The sequence below is a fragment of the Brachyhypopomus gauderio genome, unplaced genomic scaffold (genome assembly GCF_052324685.1).
Source record: "Brachyhypopomus gauderio isolate BG-103 unplaced genomic scaffold, BGAUD_0.2 sc101, whole genome shotgun sequence".
NCBI lineage: Eukaryota > Metazoa > Chordata > Actinopteri > Gymnotiformes > Hypopomidae > Brachyhypopomus > Brachyhypopomus gauderio.
The window spans coordinates 455862-479031 of NW_027506922.1; the positions used below are offsets into that span (position 1 = coordinate 455862).

The 23170-nt window shown below is 41.4% G+C and overlaps 2 protein-coding genes across 2 annotated transcripts in view; one reads left to right on the forward strand and one right to left on the reverse strand.

Moving 5' to 3' along the window:
* LOC143497154 (uncharacterized) overlaps positions 1-22559 on the forward strand; it is a 109576-nt gene extending 87017 nt beyond the window's left edge. Inside the window, 5 exon segments of the mRNA XM_076992953.1 lie at positions 17598-18232; positions 18476-18668; positions 19352-19544; positions 19638-19769; positions 22312-22559. Of these exon segments, the coding sequence (XP_076849068.1) occupies positions 17598-18232; positions 18476-18668; positions 19352-19544; positions 19638-19769; positions 22312-22559 (1401 nt within the window).
* Positions 7522-11435, reverse strand: LOC143497168 (uncharacterized). Its single transcript, XM_076992966.1, has 6 exons — positions 11312-11435; positions 10056-10177; positions 9259-9480; positions 8958-9105; positions 8756-8862; positions 7522-8258 (listed from the first exon to the last, which is right to left on the reverse strand). Exons 1-6 carry the CDS (start codon positions 11349-11351, stop codon positions 7950-7952), a joined length of 948 nt encoding a protein of 315 aa, XP_076849081.1. The 5' UTR covers positions 11352-11435; the 3' UTR covers positions 7522-7949.
* Positions 22560-23170: the final 611 nt, after the last annotated feature.

Sequence of the window (23170 nt, forward strand, 5' to 3'; positions counted from 1 at the left end):
CCTCATGCCAGCACGCCTTGTTTGGCTAAAGCCTGAGGCTTCTCAACATTTGGTATGACCTAATTTGTTACAAGCCACATCTGGACAGGAGGTAAGCAAGTATATGGAGGCAGGTAGGTAGTTATGTTGGTAGATAGATAGATATGTGTGTTTGTGTTTGTGTGACATCAGAAAGCATGTGCTGAACTGACCGATCTGGATCTTTATAAGGGCCTAACTGCATAGATTACTGCCATTATCTAACTACCTGCTTGTTGGAAACATCATATGATACATGGATGAGGTCTCCTACCAGGACACGGAGAACCTCATGCCAGCACGCCTTGTTTGGCTAAAGCCTGAGGCTTCTCACCATTTGGTATGACCTAATTTGTTACAAGCCACATCTGGACAGGAGGTAAGCAAATAGATGGAGGCAGGTAGGTAGTTATGTTGGTAGATACATAGATATGTGTGTTTGTGTTTGTGTGACTTCAGAAAGCATGTGCTGAAGTGACAGATCTGGACGTTTATAATGGACTAACTGCATAGATTACTGCCATTATCTAAGGACCTGCTTGTTGGAAACATCATATAATACATGGATGAGGTCTCCTACCAGGACACGGAGAACCTCATGCCAGCTGTCACGTCCAGCCCCTCCCTCCTCCCTGGTCCTAGCTCCCCGCTCCCATTCGTTCCTCCCTCTGTCACGCCCAAAGTCATATTTGCAGGGTTCATGCACCTTTATAAGGTGGAATTAAAGCACTTGTACTTCACTTTCAAGGTCCAGTTCAATATTTCCCAGCACCTTAAACTTAATAAAGTTTACTATTTATACATATACTCGAAATAATTCGCTTTTTCATCACATTATTTAATGGTTGTTTATTTTCAAAACGCCCAATCTTAACGTCTTCATGTTCTCTCATGTTTCGTCCTGGAATTACAAGAGGCTCGTATTTGTTAACGTACATACAAGAGAACTGTGCGGAGTCGTGCGCTACGGTCACTATAGTGAAAAGTACAGTTGTGATCAAATTTATTCAACCCCCACTGAAATAAAGTGTTTTGGCCAGTTTGACATTGATTTTGATCATTTCAGTCATCTTATTTACAATTATATCAAAGAGGCACTTATAAATTAGACAAACATAACATAATATTTATTATGGAATAACCACAAATGTCTTTACTGTGCTCACATCATTATCAGTTTTATTCAACCCCCTAGTGACATTATTTTTTAGTACTTAGTACAACATCCTTTTCCAGTTATGACAGCTTTCAAGCGTGAAGCATAGCTTGACACAAGTGTCTTGCAGCGACCTATGGGTATCTTAGCCCATTCTTCATGGGCAAAAGCCTCCAGTTCAGTCACATTCTTAGGCTTGCGCACTGCAACTGCCTTCTTTAGGTCCCACCAGAGGTTCTCAATTGGATTTAAGTCTGGTGATTGCGATGGCCACTCTAGAATGTTCCAGCCTTTCATGTTCAACCATGCTCTAGTGGACTTGGATGTGTGCTTCGGATCATTGTCCTGTTGGAAGGTCCAACGTCTCCCAAGCCGCAGGTTTGTGACTGACTCCATCACATTTTCCTCCAAGATCTCCTGGTACTGAAGGGAATTCATGGTACCCTGCATACGTTGAAGCTTTCCTGTACCATTAGAAGCAAAACAGCCCCAAAGCATAATTGACCCCCCGCCATGCTTCACAGTAGGCAAGGTGTTCTTTTGTTCATAAGCCTGGTTCTTCCTTCTCCAAACATAGCGCTGGTCCATTGTCCCAAACAGTTCTAATTTAGTTTCATCTGACCACAGTACACTGTTCCAAAACCTTTGTGGCTTGTCCACATGACTTTTGGCATACTGCAGTCGACTTTTCTTGTTCTTTGGAGTCAGCAAGGGGGTGCGTCTGGGCGTTCTGGCATGGAGGTCTTCGTTATGCAGTGCGCGCCTTATTGTCTGAGCTGAAACTTCAGTGCCCACATCTGACAGGTCTTTTTTCAGTTCCTTAGCAGTCACGCGGGGATTTTTCTCCACATTACGCTTCAGGTAGCGCACAGCAGTCGCGGTCAGGATCTTCTTTCTGCCACGACCAAGTAACGTTTCCACTGTGCCCTTTAACTTGAACTTGCGAGTGATACTTCCGATAGTGTCTCTTGGAATATTTAACAACTTCGCAATCTTTTTATATCCATTGCCATTCTTGTGAAGAGCAATAACCTCTTCTCTTGTCTTCTGGGACCATTCTCTTGCCTTCACCATGCTTGGAAACACACCAGTAGATGTCTAGAAGGAGCTGAGTATCACAGTCCTTTTAAATCTGCCTAATTGGTGCTTATCATGCTTGATTGCTGCTCGTTGACATCCACAGATGTTTTCAATACCTGATGGAAAACACTGGAATGAACCTCTGTTCTTAGGAGTGGTAGTCGTAAAGGGGTTGAATAATTGTGTCAATGAAGAAATCACAAAAAGGCCATTTAATACTTTATGACAAAAAAAATTGATGCTATCTTAGTTGCATTTAGTTCTTTAACAAGTCCTTGTAAGATTTCATTATGAACACAATTACAAATGTGCACTGAATTCCATAAAACCCTTCGCAGCATTGGGGGTTGAATAAATTTGATCAATCAATCAATCAATCAATCAAAGTTTATTTGTATAGCGCTTTTCACAACACATGTTGTCACAAAGCGCCTTACAGGATTTAAAAGGTTAACAATACTACGGGTCCAGAACTCTAATGAGCAAGCCAAGGGCGACAGTGGCGAGGAAAAACTCCCTAAGATAGTGGGGAATAGGAAGAAACCTCGGGAGAACCAAGACTCAAAAGGGAACCCATCCTCCATTGGGCGGCCCGTTAACACACAGATTACACAAAATACAGACAAATACACAAGTCACACACAAATCACACAATCAGACTAAGTAAAGGTAAAAATGAAAGTTCTGGGTTATGATATTGTCACTGTAAATGACAACTGTATGTTTTTCCGTTTGAGTATACTACGTGTTCGATAGCTTCCGTATTGTTCTATTAGCTGTTTAGTTGCTTGTATGGTCCCCCTTGTTTACTTACTTCCTTGTTTTTTAGCTCTCCTGTGTTTAGTGTCTTGTGTCCTTCTACTTAATAAATCTATTATATACCTGCATTTGCGTCACAACCGCCCCTTGAATCGTTACACCAGCACGCCTTGTTTGGCTAAAGCCTGAGGCTTCTCCCCATTTGGTATGACCTAATTTGTTACAAGCCACATCTAGACAGGAGGTAAGCAAATATATGGAGGCAGGTAGGTAGTTATGTTGGTAGATATGTGTGTTTGTGTTTGTGTGACATCAGAAAGCATGCTAATAGTTAATAGTTAGTCAGTTAATAATTTTGCTGATCTAGTAAAATATACTTGGGTCCTTCCACAAGATTTTGGAATGTGACGGTGGAAATTTGTGGCCATTCATTCAACACAGCATTTGTGTTATCGGGCACTGATATTGGACAAGAAGGTCTGACTCACAATTTAGATTCCAGTTGATCTCAAAGGTTTTCAATTGGGTTCAGGGCTCTGTGCAGACCACAGTTGTTAAACCATGCCTTTATGGAGCTGGCTTTGTGCACAGTCATGGAACAGGGGAAGGTCTTCCTGAAACTGTTACTACAAAGTTGGAATCATATAATGGTGTGAAATGTCTCTTGTATACTGTAAAATTACCTTCACTGGAACTAAGGGGCCAAGGTCCAGCTTTAGCCCAATATCCTTATGAGTAATGTAACAAACCATGGTCAAAATATATATAAATACACACACACAGTATCTGGCAAATGTCCTGTCGCGTAGCCAAGTTGTAGGAACAACAACAAATAACTTGACTTGTAGTTGATCAATTGAAATCAGAAATAGCTTATATGAAAGGCAAAGCCCTCTAGATTATGCTTATTATACCAAAAGAAGTTTTGTATCATTCATTGAGTTTTATCATTAATTGGGTCTTGTATACAAAATAATGTTGAAATTATACACATACTTTATTTTGAATACACAAACATGTTACAATAACATTAGAAAAATAGTTAATATCAATATGACTTCCATCAGCTTGGAGGACTGCATCCATACATCTTGGCAATGACTCAAACTATTGATGAAGTCATCTGCAATGGCAAAGTAATCAGTCTCACAGGACTTGCAGAGTTCACCAAGATTTTTTGGTTTCATATTTCAATCCTCAATAATGTTCATGTCTGGTGACTGGGCTGGTCAATCCTCAATAATGTTCATGTCTGGTGATGGGGCTGGTCAATCCTCAATAATGTTCATGTCTGGTGACTGGGCTGGTCAATCCTCAATAATGTTCATGTCTGGTGATGGGGCTGGTCAATCCTCAATAATGTTCATGTCTGGTGACTGGGCTGGTCAATCCTCAATAATGTTCATATCTGGTGATGGGGCTGGTCAATCCTCAATAATGTTCATGTCTGGTGACTGGGCTGGTCAATCCTCAATAATGTTCATGTCTGGTGATGGGGCAGGTCAATCCTGGAGCCCCTTGAACTTCTTTGCTTTCAGGAACTTTGATGTGGAGGCTGAAGTATGAGAAGGAACGCCATCCTGCTGCAGAATTTTGCCATCTCCAGAGTTCCTTACCTCAAAATATAACAAGAACCACAAACACATTTTAACCTGCAAATGTGCATGTAAAAACCTCATGTGGGCATTTTTCACCCCAACCAAGGTTGCATACCTTCTATGCACAAATTTGAGAATACTGTAAAATATAGATATATGTATTCTACAGCACATTTTAAACAAATAGAAATAGGTTCTGCTTGATAAGACCATGTGCAGCCACAGTGATCCTGTGTGGATAAGACTGGCCCTGATCTACAACAAAGAAATATGATGCACGCTTACTCTGCCAAAAGACTTTGTTCTTTCATCAAGCATTCCAATAAACGCTTGAGGAGAAAGCCCAGGAGCCAGCTGCTTCAGATCCTGGAAAGACTGGAACAGGTCTACATGGAAGATGGTCTGGTGGTTGATGGTAGCAGGTAAAGACTGGAACAGGTCTACATGGAAGATGGTCTGGTGGTTGATGGCAGCAGGTAAAGACTGGAACAGGTCTACATGGAAGATGGTCTGGTGGTTGATGGTAGCAGGCCAATATCCACATTGTTCTAGTTCAAGTTCAGTGGTCCAGCTTTTCATGCACTGAGAACAGCTCAGTGTTGGCAAATTTAGTTGGTACCGTCCTGAAATCAAAAAGACATGTAAGTAGTATGAATTCAGTCTTTTGCATTTAGTTGAACTGAATCAAGTTCTTACCAACAAGGACGACCTCTTTGCCACAGGTCAGCTTTAGCTGACTGGGAGAACAGGTACACTGTTGAGGTAGATGAAGCAATCTCTGTACAGCAAACATCTGTAAAGCGGGATCAACGGGCTGGGAACAACACAGACATGAGAAACAGGGAAACCGGAGTGACAGCTAGGAGAGGGGGGCGTGGCCCTACGTGACAGCTAGGAGAGGGGGGCATAGCCCTACGTGACAGCTAGGAGAGGGGGCGTGGCCCTACGTGACAGCTAGGAGAGGGGGGCGTGGCCCTACGTGACAGCTAGGAGAGGGGGGCGTAGCCCTACGTGACAGCTAGGAGAGGGGGGCGTAGCCCTACGTGACAGCTAGGAGAGGGGGCGTGGCCCTACGTGACAGCTAGGAGAGGGGGGCGTAGCCCTACGTGACAGCTAGGAGAGGGGGGCGTGGCCCTACGTGACAGAAGCATTCCACTTCTCTGAGCTTTGAGCTTGCCGTTTAGCCCAGCTGAGTGGCACAGTGCCCTTCCCTTGTGGAGGAACGTCCCTGAGAAGGTCTTGCAGTGCATTAAGTTCTTGAGCACTATCTGTAAATGTACGATCGCTTCTCGGCCTTTTGGCTAAGATCAAGGGGTGGAGTTGCGATCGACTCTCTGGGAAAGGAAGGCGGCAGTCTTTTCAGTGGCAGCGGCCATTTTCTTTAGAGAGTATATTGTCCTTTTGGTGGTGAATAACAGTATTGTTGGAATTATTGTAATTCTTGTCTTGTTTGTGAGTATTTTCTTTTGTGTAGGTTGGTGGTATTTTTGAATTTGAAGACAACAACAGGTAAGGTCTTTTAAGATTTTACCTATTTATTCGTCTATTTACTTAACTTATTGTGGTTTTAGTGCAAAGTTAAATTTTAAGTTAATTTAAAGCTGTGGGTGCCTCCAAAATGTCGGCAGCACGTGCCGGCACAAGGAGGCACCACAGCGTGCGGTTTTACCTAAAAGCAAGGGGGGAGGAAAGGGGAATTTTGTCTAGACTTGACTTCTCTAGAAAGTTCATGCAAAAGATTCTGGGGTTTAGCCCAAATGCCTTCAATTGTATAATTGCACTACCTCAGAACAAAGGTTTCGACGTTAGTTTCTGCTCAGCAGCATTGTTAAATGATTTCTGGGTGAGGCTTGAAAATGCTAAAGACAAATTTGAACTGTTTAACATAGAAAAATTGACAGACTACACACGAAAAACGGTAATAGTAAGAATGTTTAATGAGACCGTATGTTCTGAGGATATATGTGCATGGCTGAGTAGGTTTTGTATAGTAATGGGAAATGCTGCAAAAGTTCTAGACGATGATGGTATCTGGACATGTGCGTGGAGGGTTCCCATCAAACAATGGGAGGAAAAGAACAGTTACATGGGTTTGAAGCACTTACCACAAATGATTGTGTTAGGAGAAAACAGGGGTCATGTTTTTTACCAGGGAATGCCTAAGACGTGTAGGCGGTGTGGAGACATGGGGCATTTTGCTGAAGCATGTACTAAAATATTTTGTGGCAAGTGCAGAGAAATTGGGCACACGTTTGAAGAGTGTCCCAATGGCAGACTGTGCAATCTCTGTGGAAGCTCAGACCACCTCTATAGGGATTGCCCAGACTCGTTTGCCAACAAACTCAAGAAGTCCAAGATGGCCGACAAGCATGGCAATCCAGAGGACAAAATGGCAGGGGAGAGGGAGCAGGAAGTGGAGGAGGAGCCGGAGGCGGGGCCAAGCAGAGGTAGGAGCAATCCACAGCCTCCCCAGCAGGGGGCACCCCAAGAGGTACACTGCAAAAACAGCACTACTTGAAATAAGCTAAATATTCCTAAATATGACAATTTATTCTTGTTTTGAGAAAAAAAATCTGCCAATGGGGTAAGCAAAAGTTGCTTGTCTAGAATTCTTAAAACTAGCAAATGAATCTAACTTGTGTATTTTTAAATTAAAGAAAATTGTGCTTCTTACAAGCAAAAATTGCTTTTCTTAAGAAATATTTTTTTAAAATGAGTGTGACAAAATCTTGATTAAGCTGATTTCAAGATTTTCTATGCTTAATTTAAGAAAATGTGACTCATAACAAGAGTTTTGTAGAAAATCTTTCCTGAAATAAATTATGCTTTCTTGATGTCTTGCTGATTTAAAGAATTATTTGCTTACTTTAGGATTTTACACCTTAATTTAAATTATTCATGTAACAAAAAAAGCTTACTACAGGACAAGTTTTCTTAAAACTAATTGTTTTTTTCAAGACAAACAAGACAATTTGTTTTATTTTAAAATCAAGGCACTAGAAGCATTCTTGATTTTTGCATTTTTATTAACACAGCAATAGGTCAGCAATTGTATTTTGACAGTCTTTATATGTCCATCCAAACAGCACGCCTAACATTACCTAAATTTTTAGCCGGGTACTGTGTAGCATTGCCACTAAGTGCTTAATCCAGATACTCAAATGGGGAATACTAACTACTAAGATCAAAAATACATTTCCCTGCAGCATAAAAACCAATATTCTAACATATGGTTTCCATTATCTCAGAAGAACATCTTTAAAGATCTCAGAAACAAACATGTGTTGAACCACTTTTCTGAAAAAAACAAACACAGGGAAGTAGACTCTAAGAGAGACTCACTCAATGAATGACTTCCACTCACCAAGCGCCTTCTTGTAAGAGGGGGTTGAATCACTGTCATGGATGGAATCTTTGAGTATTTCAGTTTGCAAGATAGACAGCAACGTGGAAATGTACTTTGGGTATGTGAGGTGTAGGGCATAGTAATATGCCATGAGGTAGAGCAGTCCCTCATAAAGATACTTTCGGTCAAAGGTGGTCACTGGTGTGGTTCCAACAGCAATCATGCAGTTGCCTTCAGAGACGAGCAGAACTGGGCAAGCCAGGGGTCGCCGACGAAGGTAGCCTTCATGGTCTTCTGAAGTCTACATGCCAGAAAAGAATGAGGATGATTAGAGCAGAACCTCAACAAACACACACCCAACTAAAACACCTAATAGTCAAATGATAATAGTAAAAACTGTAACTATATATTAAGCAGATTGTGTGAATGTACATTACAAGTACCAGACGTACTACAGCAATTTTAAATAAAAAGGTACAGAAACAAGCCCTTAATGATATGGGGGAAAATATCCTTGTGATTTTTCTGCATATTATGTGATTGTGATTTAATCTTAGGTGCCAAGAACTTCACGTACATCACAAAGACACAGCTGAATCTACCATCATTGGAGAACTTGGAGCCACATTACAGCCTAAAATTGACTCATTATTCTTTGTAGGTTTTATTAACCTCAGGATATCATAGACCTGAACCTTAAGAATATTTAGAGCATCTCCACTCAGTAAATTTCATAAAGTGAAAGCATGATTAAGTGCAAAGTAAACAATAATTGCACATATAATATTGCATTCTCACCTTTAGGACATAGAAAAAAGCCTCACAGATGCTCAGCTTCTTAGGTGGTAGTGTGCTGGAAGGGAAGAGCAGTGGAAGGGCTCTGAACACAGCTGTTGCATCTTCCACTGGTTTGACAAAAGACAAATAAAACGATCAATCACAGCGAATAATGCAATATACAAAACATAAACTTAGACAAATCAAGGTACTGTAGAATTACCTCCATCCAAAGTTTTTGGAGGCTTCATTACTTTCTTCATGACACCATAGAACTGCACCTTTGAGTAGAAGATTTCCCATATATCCTTCATCTCAGATATGTATCTGGAATTGGATGGTTGAATAATCCTCTGCAGCTCATCCAGGACCTGAAAAATACAGACAGAAAAGACTGGCTCTATATCTGGTCTTGACAATAACCACTTAAACACGAGGGCTATAGTATTTAAAGAATTGGAAAATTATATAAAAGTTTCCCTAAAGGAATGCTGGGATGGCTAAAAGAAGTGAGTACTGCTTACATGGTCCAGTTCTCTGAAACAAGGGTATGCCTCTAGAACCCTCACTGGTCTGTCTTGCTCCTTTATTGCATCAGAGTTAATTAATTGTCTTCTACTCTCGTACTCCAGGTTAAGCAGTTGGGTTACAGCAGCTTTGTTTGGTTTCTTAGTCTTGTATATTTCTTGGAGTCTTGTAGTGTCTTTCCTGGGTTTTCGGACTGTCAAAGAAGTCAGCTGAACCAGCTAAGCACAGAGCAGATGTGTACAATTCATTTGCAGTGTCTATTAATAATATTCACCCCTTGGATGTTTTACCCATTTATTACTTTTCTAAATCAATCATGGTCAACAAAATTTGGCTTTTTGAAAGAGAAAAAGGTACAAAAAACCCTTTGTAAAGTGAAAACTAAATCCTACAAACCGATTAAATTAAAATATGTGATTGCATAATGTTGACAACCTTTAAAGTGGCTGACCAAATAACACACGTTACTACAGGGTAGAGTTGGACAGAAAGATTAAATACAGATATAGACAGTGTATTTACACAGGGCTAATTTCACATAAAATTGCATAAGCACTTTAGGTCTCTAGAGATGCAAGAATGTATAGCAAAAATATCAGTAAATTGTTGTAAAATTTAAAATGTGTGCATTTGATAAATTTGTAGGCCATTTGTTTAAAGCCAAAATGAAAGAAAACCACCAACAGCCCTTCTACTGGGTATCTAAGTGTGTGTTGGTAAAATTAATTTTAACTGCATAAAAGAAACTGGTGTGTCCTCAGTTTTTTTCAATAAGCAATAAAGCAGAACTTACTTCTTCACATTTGTGCACTGCAAGCCATAGAGGACGCCTCAGGAAATGTTCAGGACCAGGAAAGAGATCTTTGATGTCATCTCGGGACAGTGAAGACAGCAGGTCTTCTCCAACATTTGCTTCTGCAATAGAAGTTTCCAATTATCACTAGATTACATAATCCATAATTCGTGTTATAAATAGGTACAACATTGATGCATATCATTATCATTTTAAATTGTCTGGACACTGTAACGAACAATGTGCTCTCAGAGAACGCAGCTGACGTCACGCCTGAAAGACCGCCAACGAACCCTAGCCGAGTGGAAGCGGACGTGTGCGTGTATTGATGGGACTCCTTTAAAGCCATTTTTTAAAGTGCATTTTTCCTTTAAAATTGTTTAATTCAATCAAGTCTAACATAAAAAACAAGGTTATTTCTCAATTATTTGTCTATATGCTACTACTGCTTAATTTCTGTATGTTTTTTTTTATATGGAGTTATGAGAGTTATGAGTCTCTCTCTCGCTCACTCTATGTGTGTGAAAATACGGAGTTTTTGTTTTTATAATCTAATAACAGTCTCACACTATGACTGATTCCCTGTACTGATGCGAAGGTGAATGTGCAGATTAATATATAAAACGACTCCGATAGCCGCGTATCGATTAATTTAATTAATTTCACCGAGCTGTTCAAGAACCGGATCTTTTGGAAACGACTCATCACTATTATGTACTGGAAGAGGTTTTTCGGGCATAAAGCACGTTATACAACAGCCGTACACATTAACATTACCTAAAATTAACAGCCTCCAAACATTACCTTTCAGGGGTGGGTTTCCCGAAACGTTCGTAGCGCCAAGTACTTCGTAACCTCGTATGAAACGTATGAGGTTAAGAAGTACTTAGCACTACGAACGTTTCGGGAAACCCACCCCTGACCTGCTCTAAATAGAATTTCAACTAGATACACAACCGCTTAGCGCCATTAGATCACGACAGATATTGGATAGTCCTGCCCTGTCCGGGACCATGCTAATATGGCCAAACCTGGTGGAAACTTTTAAAGACGAATTTTGAAAATGCCACAATTTTAATTGCCATTAAATCATGACGTTTTGCACACTACTGTTGAAAGAATTCACAGAGACTGAAACTGAGAACGGCACAGGAATGCTTTAATAACTCCCTGCATCAAGATGTGCCTAGCCTAGCATGCTAGCGACATAACACAAAATAGATTAACACTAAACAAAGAAAAAAACTGTTACATACCTTTCAGAGTGGAAATTGTTATTTCGTCCAGTTTCTCCATAACTTGCCTTCAATTCTTCACTAGTTGTACCATGAAATCACATCCAAACTTGAACCTCAGTAGCACTTAACCCTACAGTCTAACCGTCGTCTTTAACCGTCGGCGCGAAAGTTGTAACGATACCATCTCCAGGAGTGTGGGGGAGGGGATGGAGATAGTTTAGTTCACGTTTTATTTATAAGCATATATATATATAATATATATATATATATATATATAAATATATATATATAATATAATTTTTTTTTTTAAATAAACGAGTGAATGTGTACTATTATTTATTCCAGCTTTTGTAAGGCGATTTATGATAAACCGTATACCTCTTAATAGACTAATCCAGGTTTTCTTAGGTTCATGGGTAAATGAGTTCACAGACCAGCAAAGCAAAATGATTTGGCGCTGTGTTATATGCTTCGTTTTTGTGGGTCTGACCCTCAAATCCTACTCAGTCATATTAGTTCTGCACATAGCCATAGTCCAGATTTCCATGTAGTTTGTGGTATAGATGGATGTGTCAAAGAGTATCGTGTTTACAACATGAAGAATAACTCATTAATTGTGAGTGCTGTTAATTATAGTGGTTTTCCTGTATTTGGGCTTGTGTGAAATATTTATGTGATAAATTCATCATTACATTGTTTTGAATTACAACAGTATAATACCATTTGCTATGACAGATTACATGTCATGTAAAATTGAGATTCCAAACATGGCACAAGCAACAGAACTGATTATAGATTTGATATGACCTATGCTGTCATATCAATATATTATAAATATCTCATCTGATATATTATAAAAGGTACTCTGTTTTACATGGATGGATTGGATCATTAGATGGTGGTTTTGGACAGTTTTACAGCAATTTAAAAATTTTTTATTGTGGCCATTTGTAGCAAGAGACTGACATTCGAACGCTGTAGTTGGTACATGATTATTATGGTGAAGATTTGCTAAAGGTGTTCATCTGTTTGACCTGGCCTAAAGTGAACGCTATGAGTTGTGCTGTATGTTATGTCTTTCAAATGGGGCTTGCTTAACTGTGTTTTATGTTTACCAACTGCTTTGAGTCTTGCAGCTTTTGTTCATGTAAGACCACATGTTGTATGAAACATTATGACAGCCATTATTTCAAACTTGAGTCATTAAGTACATTTCTTAAAATGAGAATTTGTTTAAGTGGCCTTATTCTTTAAATAAGAAGAATAATCTTATTCTTATTCTAGAATTTCAACCAAACCATAGTCATACCCTGTAATTGGTAAATAAAGCTCAAGATGAGCTGAAATATCTTATTTAGAAAAAGTTAGACAAATGTTCTTAGAATGAGCTTAATTTTCTTGTACAAAACTTGCTTGTTAAGAATATTTTTTCTTTTTAGACAAAAATAAGAAATAAAGTCCATAAACAAGGGTTTTTTACTTTCTTAAAAATCGTTTTTTGCAGTGTAAGAGAGGTAAGTACAGTGGAGGGAGAAACAGGAAATAGAGGGAAGGAGGGGGAAGGACAGACACAGGGAGTGGGGGAAACTGAAGGAAGTGGAGCAGAATTTCCCTCTATGGGGTCAGGTACAGAAGGGGGAGGGGGAGAGGACCCAAAATTAGCCAGGGTGTGGACTCCTGAGCCACTGGATGAATTGTCCTTTTTAGATATGCCGAGCAGAGCAGCTACCTTACAAAAGGAACTAATAAAGGAAAAAAGGGCAGAACCAGGCACAGGAAAGGGAGTTCAGTCACATCCAGTACCAGTACCAAGACCAAGACAAGGGAAAAAAATAAGGGTAAGTGGAAATGAGGTAGAAGTAGAAAACAATCCAGAAATAAATGATGAAGATAGACATAGTGTAGAACAAAGCCAATCTGAGGAGGGGGGGGACAAGGCAAGTTTAGAAAAGGACCTTGGGGCAAACACAACTAATATGGATGAGGAGGAGGAGTTGCCTTGTGCACAGGTTGCCAAACGGATGGCAGAATCCCCCTTGGCGGACCCGATGGAGAAGAGGACAAGAGCAGAGGAGGAGCTGGGGACCTCGTCCGATTCTCCAAATAGGATATGGCCCACTGAGTCGCCAAACAAAATTTCCTTTTTGAACATCCCCATTAGGTCATCTACTCCACAGAAGGAGGTAGTGCAGCCCGGTGTACAGCGAGGGAAGAGACGGGAGCGGGACTGGAAGAAAGGAAAAACAGTGAAGGAAGAAGCAGTATCAATGGTGATAGATGAAGTACCGAATAAGGATTAAATAAAGGTTGGTTAGTGGAATAATAAAACCAAGAAGGTATGGGTTCTATGTTCCCTCCTTTCTACTTTACTGGCTTAAGCTTACAGCACTTACTTCTCATCATTATGGCACTTACAATCACTACCATTAATGTAAGAAGCATTAAATCCCCAATCCGTGCTGAAAGTGTTTTAAATTTTTTAAGCAAGGAACAGGCAGATATTTTCCTGTTGCAGGAATGTTCCTTACCTTATCTGAAATCATATAGGCAGTGGGAGGAGAAATGGCGGGTGGGGCAATCTATCTGGAGTGGGTCAAATTATAATAAAGCTGATGGGGTGGCAATTTTAATTAAAAATCCAAATATAACTATTAAGAAGGTAGTAAGAATACAAGAAGGGCGGATTTTATTGGTAGTTTTAGATTTTTTAGGATTGGATCTTAAGGTTTTAAATATGTATGGTTTTACTGACAAACATGAAAGGTGGGAACAATTGGAGCAATTGCGAGTACATTTAATGGGAAATATGCCAGTAGTTATGGGAGGAGATTTTAACTGTGTGTTAGAAGAGGCAGGACAGCTACGTAAAGAGAGAGATGTTAAATTAGATAAAACATCACGGTACCTACGGGAATTGATTAAAGATTTTAAGTTGACAGATTGTTTTAAACATGTGCAACCAAGAGCGCCTGGTTTTACATGGAGAAGCCCAGATGGGATAAGGGCTTCTCGTATTGATTATGTCTTTACCAGGGGAAGCACAATAGAGGGGACAACGGTTAAACCAGTGTTTTTTTCTGACCACGCTATGCTGCAAAGCACAATATTACTCGAAGATGGTGTGAGAGTAGGGGCGGGGATATGGAAATTAAACTGTTCCCTATTGGCTGATAAAACTATACAGGCGGAGTTTAGAAGGGAATATGAGCAGTGGAAAACGTTACAGGTTTTTTATGATACCAAAGTGGAGTGGTGGATTAATATAAAAAAGAAAGTAGCAGATTTTTTTAAGAGGGTGGGAAGGGAGATTAAAGTGAAACAAAACCGACAAATGGCTGGTCTTCAAAAGAGACTACAAAGGTATTTTGAACAGGTAAACAAAGGATATGATTTTAATGATGAAATAGAAGATGTAAAAAAAGAAATGTGTGAGTTGGCTACATTACAGAGCAAAGGGGTGATGCTAAGGGCAAGGGCAGAGGAAATTGAAAAGGGGGAGAAATGTACAAGGTTCTTTTTCAAACGGGTTATGGAAAAGAGAACAGTTTTAACAGGGTTGACTATTGGTGAAGGAAAAGAGGCAAAGGGTACGGAGGAGGTGATACGGGAGGTGGAGACTTTTTATACTAAGTTATACACTGCAGAAAGGATAGATAATGAAGTATTGAGAGAGGTTTTAAACCAAATAAAAACACAAGTTGGAAGCACAGAGGCTTTAGCAGAAGATATTACAGATTTGGAAATGGATAAAGGCTTAAAGGGTTTTAAAACAGGGAAGTCCCCGGGTGCGGACGGGCTCCCGTGTGAGTTTTATAGGGCATTTTGGGATATTTTAAGACAGGATGTTTTAGAAGTTTTTAGAGAATTAGATAAGTTGGGGGAAGTACCGAGGGTTTTTAATGAAGGTTTTGTCACACTGCTTTTTAAAAAAGGGAATAAAAAAGAACTGAAAAATTGGAGGCCTTTTAAATGTTGATTTTAAGTTATTCAGTAAGATTTTAGCAGGACGTATGTCACGGGTTTTAAAAGACATCATACACCCCGACCAAGCATGTGCAGTACAAGGAAGGAAGATCACGGACAGCCTGATTCTGATTAGAGACACCATCTGTCATGCGAGAGACAGAAATATGAGGCTTATTGTGCTAAACTTGGATTTTGAGAAGGCTTTTGATCGGCTCTCGCACCAGTACTTGTTTCAAGTACTGCAAAAGGTGGGCTTTCCAGGGCGGTTTATTAAGTGGGTGGAACTGCTGTACAAAAATGCTACAAGTAGAATAATGATAAATGGGTTACTGTCAAAAGCGATAGCAGTACGTCGCGGTGTCCGTCAGGGCTGTCCGCTATCTCCCTTGTTGTACGTGGTGGGAGTAGAACCTTTGGCACAAATGCTTAGGCAGGATGAGTGGATCCGAGGGGTAAGAATCCCAGGGAGTGGGGGACAGGAAGCGCGGTGTGTCCTCTACATGGATGATGTGAATGTTCTTTGCAGTGATACTAGGTCAGTAGAAAGGGCTTTTGTTTTAACAGAGTGGTTTGGCAGGGCATCAGGGGCAAAATTAAATAGGGACAAATCCACAGCGCAGCTGTACGGGCCATGGGGGGAGGAACGGCTGGGAGGGCTGCAAGTCAGTGTGAAACCAGCAAACATTAAGATTTTAGGAGTATGTTTTGATGAGGAAGGGGGGGGAACAGGAAATTGGGGTGGGATTTTAGCAAAGGTGAAGAAAAAATTAGGATACTGGGGGATGAGACAGTTGACATGGGAAGGGAAAATCCTGGTGATTAAAACTGTGATTTTACCCTTGTTTTTATTGATTTCATGTGTCTTCTTCCCACCAAGGACAGTGATCCTAGGGGTTGAACGGGCAGTATTCTACTTTTTATGGGGATCTAAATGGGAACGCTTGAAACGTGAAGTAGTGAAGAGAAAACCAGAAAACGGAGGAAGAGGAGTTCCAGATTTTTATTTGTTTTTAGGCAGCTGTTTTTTAAATACACATTTTAAATATGGAACTACAGAAGAGGGTACTAAAACAGGGGCTTGGGTAAAGTTCCATATGGGGAGGTATTTACGCCAGCTTAAAATGTTAAAAGTGGATTTGAGGATACCTATAAGTTTTAAGCTGCCAAAAATATATGAGGGGATCCCACGTTTTATGAAGCATTTTAAATTGGAAGGGGAAACTGTGCAAACTCTAATGCATCACAAAACTATTCTGTCCTGTGTGCAGGATCAGGAGCCGGTGGTGCGGGTGAGGGGGCTTGGGGAGGCTGAGTCCAGGATCATATGGAAGAATGCCTCCCACCCGGCCCTCTTGAACAGGCACAAGGACCTATCCTGGATGGCTGCCCATGAGATCCTCCCGGCGAGGGCCGTGATGCACTCCCGGGGCATGGCAAGGAACCCGATCTGCCCGCGGCCAGGGTGTGGCGCGCCCGAGACCGTGCGGCATGTGCTCTGGGAGTGCAGAGCGGCCCAAGATCTATGGTCACGAACCGGCACCCTGTGGTGCCCGAGCCTGCCAGCAGGGGTACCCACCACGCTTGGATACCGAGAAGCGGTAAACGGGGTGGGCTGGAGCCAACACATCTCACCAGCCGTGTTTTCGATGCTCTGGCCCACCCTTAACAGCGTAAAAGACGCCATTTGGGTGACCAGGAACCTGTTGGTGGGGAAACGGGTGGAGCTGCCAATCCGGGGCCGATTAAAGCTGGTGGAGGCCTGTCAGCGCAACTATGCAGCCCACCGTCATTCGGAGGAGGGTGCCGGGACCAGTTAGGCAGGATCAAGGGCCGCCACGGCCCTCGCTGCGTGCCGACGCACCTCAACTACTACAGAGGAGCAGCACGCCGTGGTTTAAGAGGATCTCCGCTGGGTGGCCTGGAAGTGGGTCTGTGCTGTTGGGGAGGCCGGGTGGGCGGGGTGACCTGGACCAGGGCTCCCCCGCCCACCTCTCGCCACCAGTGTGGAACCACCCCCTGCATGGACAGTTAAATTATAATATGGGACAGACAAGTGGGAGTAAGGGAGAAAATGTGTATTTGAAAATATGGTTTTATAAGCTACAAACCTGTATTGCATCATTGCTGACTCATAAGACAATTTATGCACTTATCTGCGTATCTTAAGATGCTGCTTATTTATTACAAAAGGGTTTTTATTGTTTTAACAAAACTTGTGCTACAAACCCATTTCTTTTTCTTCTATGTCAGACTGCTGAAATCAGTAAACATGGAAAAGGAGAAAAGCTACAACTGCTTAGAGTGTGGGAAGAATTTTACTAAACAAAGTGATCTCCAGAAACACCAGCGCATTCACACAGGAGAGAAGCCATATTACTGCTCAGAGTGTGGGAAGAGTTTTACTACACAGAGAAGTCTTCAACGGCACCAGCGCATTCACACAGGAGAGAAGCCATATTACTGCTCAGAGTGTGGGAAGAGTTTTACTACACAGAGAAGTCTTCAACTGCACCAGCGCATTCACACAGGAGAGAAGCCATATCACTGCTCAGAGTGTGGGAAGAGTTTTACTACACAGAGTCATCTCAACGTACACCAGCACATTCACACAGGAGAGAAGCCATATCACTGCTCAGAGTGTGGGAAGAGTTTTACTAAACAGAGTCATCTCAACGAACACCAGCGCATTCACACAGGAGAGAAGCCATATCACTGCTCAGAGTGTGGGAAGAGTTTTACTAAACAGAGTCATCTCAACGAACACCAGCGCATTCACACAGGAGAGAAGCCATATCACTGCTCAGAGTGTGGGAAGAGTTTTACTACACAGGGAAATCTCCAGCAACACCAGCGCATTCACACAGGAGAGAAGCCATATCACTGTTCACAGTGTGGGAAGAGTTTTATTAAACACAGTCATCTCCATGAACACCAGCACATTCACACAGGAGAGAAGCCATTTCACTGCTCAGAGTGTGGGAAGAGTTTTACTAATAGGGCTGGGTATTGATTCCAATTCCAAGAATCGATCCGATTCTGAAGATTAAGAATTGATTTATTTCGATTTAATCCGATTTAATCGATTAAATCCAATTCGGGGTTTAGTGTTATTAAAAATGTATTTTTAATAATAAAAGGGCATTCAGAGCTGGAGTCAAAGAGGAGGTGAGAACGATCCAGGGGAAGATGAAGACCACAATCACAAGACAATTACAGGAGAAATCTGGAGTGTGAACTCCAGCAGAACAACATCAGGGAGGTTTGGAGTGGAACGAGGACCATCACCAGTTTCAGGTCCAACGACAACAGAGTAGAAGAGGACAGTGAAGACAGGGCCAATGAACTAAACCAGTTCTTTAACAGGTTTGACACTACAGGCTCTGCCCTCCCTCATCCTGACTCCACTGCTGTCTGTTCCCTGCTGCCCCCTCCACTCACCCCCCCCCCCCCCCCTCATGATTGTCCAGCTCACACCTCCACCTCTCCACCACAAACCATCCCCACAGTGACCCTCACTGCTGACCAGGTCAGGAGACACCTCAATAGACTCCACACAAATAAGGCTGCAGGGCCCGATGGCGTCCCCCCCAGGGAGCTTAAAGCCGGCGCAGGCCGTGTGAAGTCCTGCAGTATGTCTTCAACATGAGCACGATGGCGCATTTCCACACGGGCCTGCTTGGCGCGGTACGGTTCGATTCGTGACGGTTTGTGAGTGTTTCCATTAGTACCAGTTACCAGTTTGCCGGTACCTTCAGGTACTTTTTTCGTACCTACTCGCTCGAGGTTCTAACCGTTCCAAAGCGGAACAGTTCTGTGACGTGGAGGAACAGCATGACACTGATTGGCCAGGGAGTGTCGTCACAGGTTGCGTCACAGGAGAGCGACTCCTCCGCTATGGACTCCTCAGCCATTTTTAAAACCCAAGGAGCGAAGTCTGTTCCCTGGTCAAACGCCGAGGTACAAACCTTTCTGTTAATAATCAGCGATCAAAAAATCCAGGGTGAACTGGACGGGGCCACTAGAAATGTAAAGGTTTTTAGCGAGGTTTCCGCGCTAATGGCCACTCATGGCTACCAGCGGTCCGTTCTGCAGTGCCGGTCCAAGCTAAAAAAGCTTAAAAGCGATTACCGGGCGGTGAAGGACCATAACGGATGCAGCGGAGCAAACTGCAAAAACTGGAAATGGTTCCAGCAAATGGATGCCATATACGGTAACCGGCCAGCCAGTAACGGAAGAGTAAACGTGCTGGACACGGCAATGTCGGTGCTGGAGGCCATGGAGAATGGTGAGTGTATTGTGATTTCACAGTTTTACTAGGCTATATTGTTGCTTTCACGGGAATGCTTGTGTTTAATATTTGTTATTTTTTACGTTCAAGATTCCCCTTCCACTGACGAGGCGAGCGCCTCTTTGGAACCTCCCACCTCCCCCGTATCATCCGTGTCATACACGGAACCAGCGGTCTCTACACCGGCTGGATCACAAACGCCTGTCCGGCAGCCCTATACAGGTGAGGAACACAAAAAAACATGTGAAGCACCGGAGTAGCATGAGTACTGTTGCGCTTTAACCTTTTCTTACCTTAGCGCAGCGTGTTCGTTGATTGCAAAAGAAAACATTACCAGTCTTGTCTTTATCCTTTTATTAAAAAATACACATAGGCCTATTAATTAATTTAATACAGAGATCTCTGGAGAGCTCACATTACCTAATCATGTCACCCCATGTGCAGCTCTGAAGCTGTCTGCTCTCTTCACCATTATATATGCTTTCCTTCCTAGGAACTGCACATTCCATAGTTCAACCTACAGCTGTCTCTATTCTGGAAGCGAGGTCTTACTACCTGGCCTCACCACATAAGGCCACAGTGAGCCTCCTCTCAAACATCCCATTTTAGCCTACTGCAAATGCATGGAGTATTGGAAGTGGCACACAAGCGCTTACACCGTCATTCTTACTAACAAGCAACTTGATCCTTGATATAATGTAAGCAAAACATATAGTGATTAATATTAGAGATTCGATTAATACTTTATGACTAGTCAAAATATTTAAATTATGATAAACTGTTGATTTAATACTGTAATGTAAACAAACTATGAAGGGATTAAGATGAAAACCACAACAGTACCGAGTAGTGTTGTCACGATACTAAGAATTACAACTTCGATACGATACTTTAAAAAGTATTGAAATTCGATACGATTTTCGATACCAAAGTCAGATACTGTGCTCATTTCCGTTTTAAAGGCTTTTTATTTATTTTTTATAAACAAACAAATTAATATTGTATTTTGTTTCACAAATGTCAAATAAATAAAAGGTGTAGTCCCTACCAGATTAAAACAGAAAAATAAATAATTGCACATTAATATAAATTAACATAAATAATAGTAGTGCACTCTGGAATTCACATTTAGAAGTTAAAAAAGGCTAGTGCAAAAAGTGTATTTTAAGTATACTTTAAACAACTTTAACTCTTTAAGTAACTAAAACTTCAGTATTAGAGAAGAGTTCAGTATTCATAGATGATTGATCCATTGTAGTATGGATTTTTTCTCCCTGTATGCTGTCGCACTTACAGCTCTTAAACCAAGAATATGACAAACATTTGCTAGGATACCATAATCGGACACATAATTTTATATGCTATAATACTAGAAATGGGAATAATCAGCAACCTCTTGGAATGTTTTCTACAAATATGCGTGCCTTCAGGTGTTTGGCCAGATTCGTTGTGTTAATCTAGGTTTAAACTTTCGCAAATGACCGTAGCGTGCGCGTCAGCACACCTCGCGCGACCCTGCTCCGCTTGTCCGAAACGATATGTGGTAGTATAAAGAAACACCCCTCAACAACAGGGGAAGAAACATTTACCTGATTAATTTTAATGTTGCTTTGTGTTTCAGGTTTGAAAAGTGCTGGAATTTAGATTAAAGTGCTTGAAAATGCTTGAAACAAATAGCTATCTGTCTGAACAGTTCTCTTGTATTACGTTAACAAATACAAGACTCTTGTAATTCCAGGACGACACATGAGAGAACGTGAAGACGTTAAGATTGGGCGTTTTGAAAATAAACCACCATTAAATAATGTGATGAAAAGCGAATAATTTTGAGTATATGTATAAATATTTAACTAAAGTTTAACGTGCTGGGAAATATTGAAATGGACCTTGAAAGTGACGTACAAGTGCTTTAATTTATGAACCCTGCAAACACGACTAAGTTACAAAATTAACGCTAAGTTACAAAATTCTAGAGGTGCACGACCTCGCGAATTGACAGCGCGCGAGGCCACCGCGATTACATTTTCGCCGCGCGGACCCTTGCGCCGCTCGCGGTGCGTCAAGTATAAACCAGGCTTTAGCGCCCTTCGTTGAAATGTTCCGAAAGCACCGCTTGCAACCTGCTTGTTCATGTCCTTCGGTTTTCTATTTGTATCTGCACTTCTGCTGCTTTTCTTGTTTAATTAAGACGAGCTGCGAACACACTGCGTTTGCTTTAGCTGCCATTTTGGCGTTACAAACTGTTCTGTGCATTACGGCAGCTTGGGTGGGTCAAACGAAAGCGCATTTTATGTAAAAAGTATAGATTCGCTCCTTTGGTTGGTACAGCTTTAAAGCACCATTTGCAGACCGGTTTTGATGTGTCCACGGGGTTGCCATGACTGTCTGAAATGTATGCAAAATAATTCCATATTTCGCTTCGTGCGTGTAGTTTTTCAACAAGCTGAGGACGGTCCACAATATTGCTTGTATTAGCAGCCATCGTACACAGTTTTCTTCTTATTCTGCAGAGAGGAGGCAAGCGCTGCACTGCTGTACGCGCACACTGCCCCCGTGTGGCACTCTTTGGAAATACTGCTCTTAAAAAAAAAAAAAAAAACGCACTCAGTCCTATAGCACCGATACTAAGCAAATTGGGTATAGTACCGTTTTTAATGACGAAGTATCGCGATACTACTCTAGTATCGGTATACCGTGCAACACTAGTACCGAGTGCATTTCAGTTTTACTAATCAACTCCCATTACCCTCTTTTTTTTGTCAAGGCAAGCGAAAAAGGACCCAGACAGACCTGGATATCGGCACACATCTTCTGGAGATGCAGGCACATGATGTGCGGATGCACGAGCAGCGTGAGGAGCACATCCAGCTGCTGCTCCGTGATTGTCGCGAGGCCCAGGAACAAGAAGCCGAGCTGAGGAGAGCAGAGTTGGCGGAAAATGTTTCCTTCAATCGGGCTTTCCTCGGGGTGCTTGGCGAACTTGTGAACACCATGCGAGACAGACGCCAGTAAAAGCACACAAAATGTTGCTTGTAGTACTATAAATATTTATTTCATATAAAGCTATGTTATTTTTAGGTAATTTGCTTTTTGCACTTTTTTAAACTATAGCTATATTATTTACATATTTTGTACTTTAAATATCTATATTTCATAATAAAGTTTGATTTCATTTGATTGTATGACTGATGCTTTTTATGCAGGGTGTGTTCAGCCTGTTTGAGTAATACCAAATTATTATCAATAATTAGAGCAACCACATACAATAATGAAGATAAAGATAAATAAGATACAATAATGGTATGTGTTAAGGAGCATCATGTTCTTTTAATTGTCTTAACATAATCAGCAGCAGATAATGAGTTTGACAATCACAGCTTTATTGCTTTGTGTACGTGACACAGGCAATGGCAACAATTTAACTGTTACAACTGTTATGACAGATATATTGCATCAGTGCATTGCGAGCATCTCTACCATCACACTCCTCCACACCCTGTGCCATTGCTGCCACTGGCTGCTGTGCAGCAGTAGTTGGCACATCCCATGTAGTGTCATATGTCTCTCCATAACTTTCACACAAATTATGCAGAGCGCAACATACCAACACCCTTGATTTCACA

Excerpts from the sequence above, each read along its gene's own strand:
- LOC143497168 (XM_076992966.1), bottom strand. The coding sequence starts at position 11,351 with ATGGAGAAACTGGACGAAATAACAATTTCCACTCTGAAAG. Across the intron at positions 9,106-9,258 it reads GTTTCAGAGAACTGGACCAT|GTCCTGGATGAGCTGCAGAG; the intron begins GTAAGCAGTACT and ends TGTATTTTTCAG. Across the intron at positions 8,863-8,957 it reads TCCAAAAACTTTGGATGGAG|TGGAAGATGCAACAGCTGTG; the intron begins GTAATTCTACAG and ends TTGTCAAACCAG.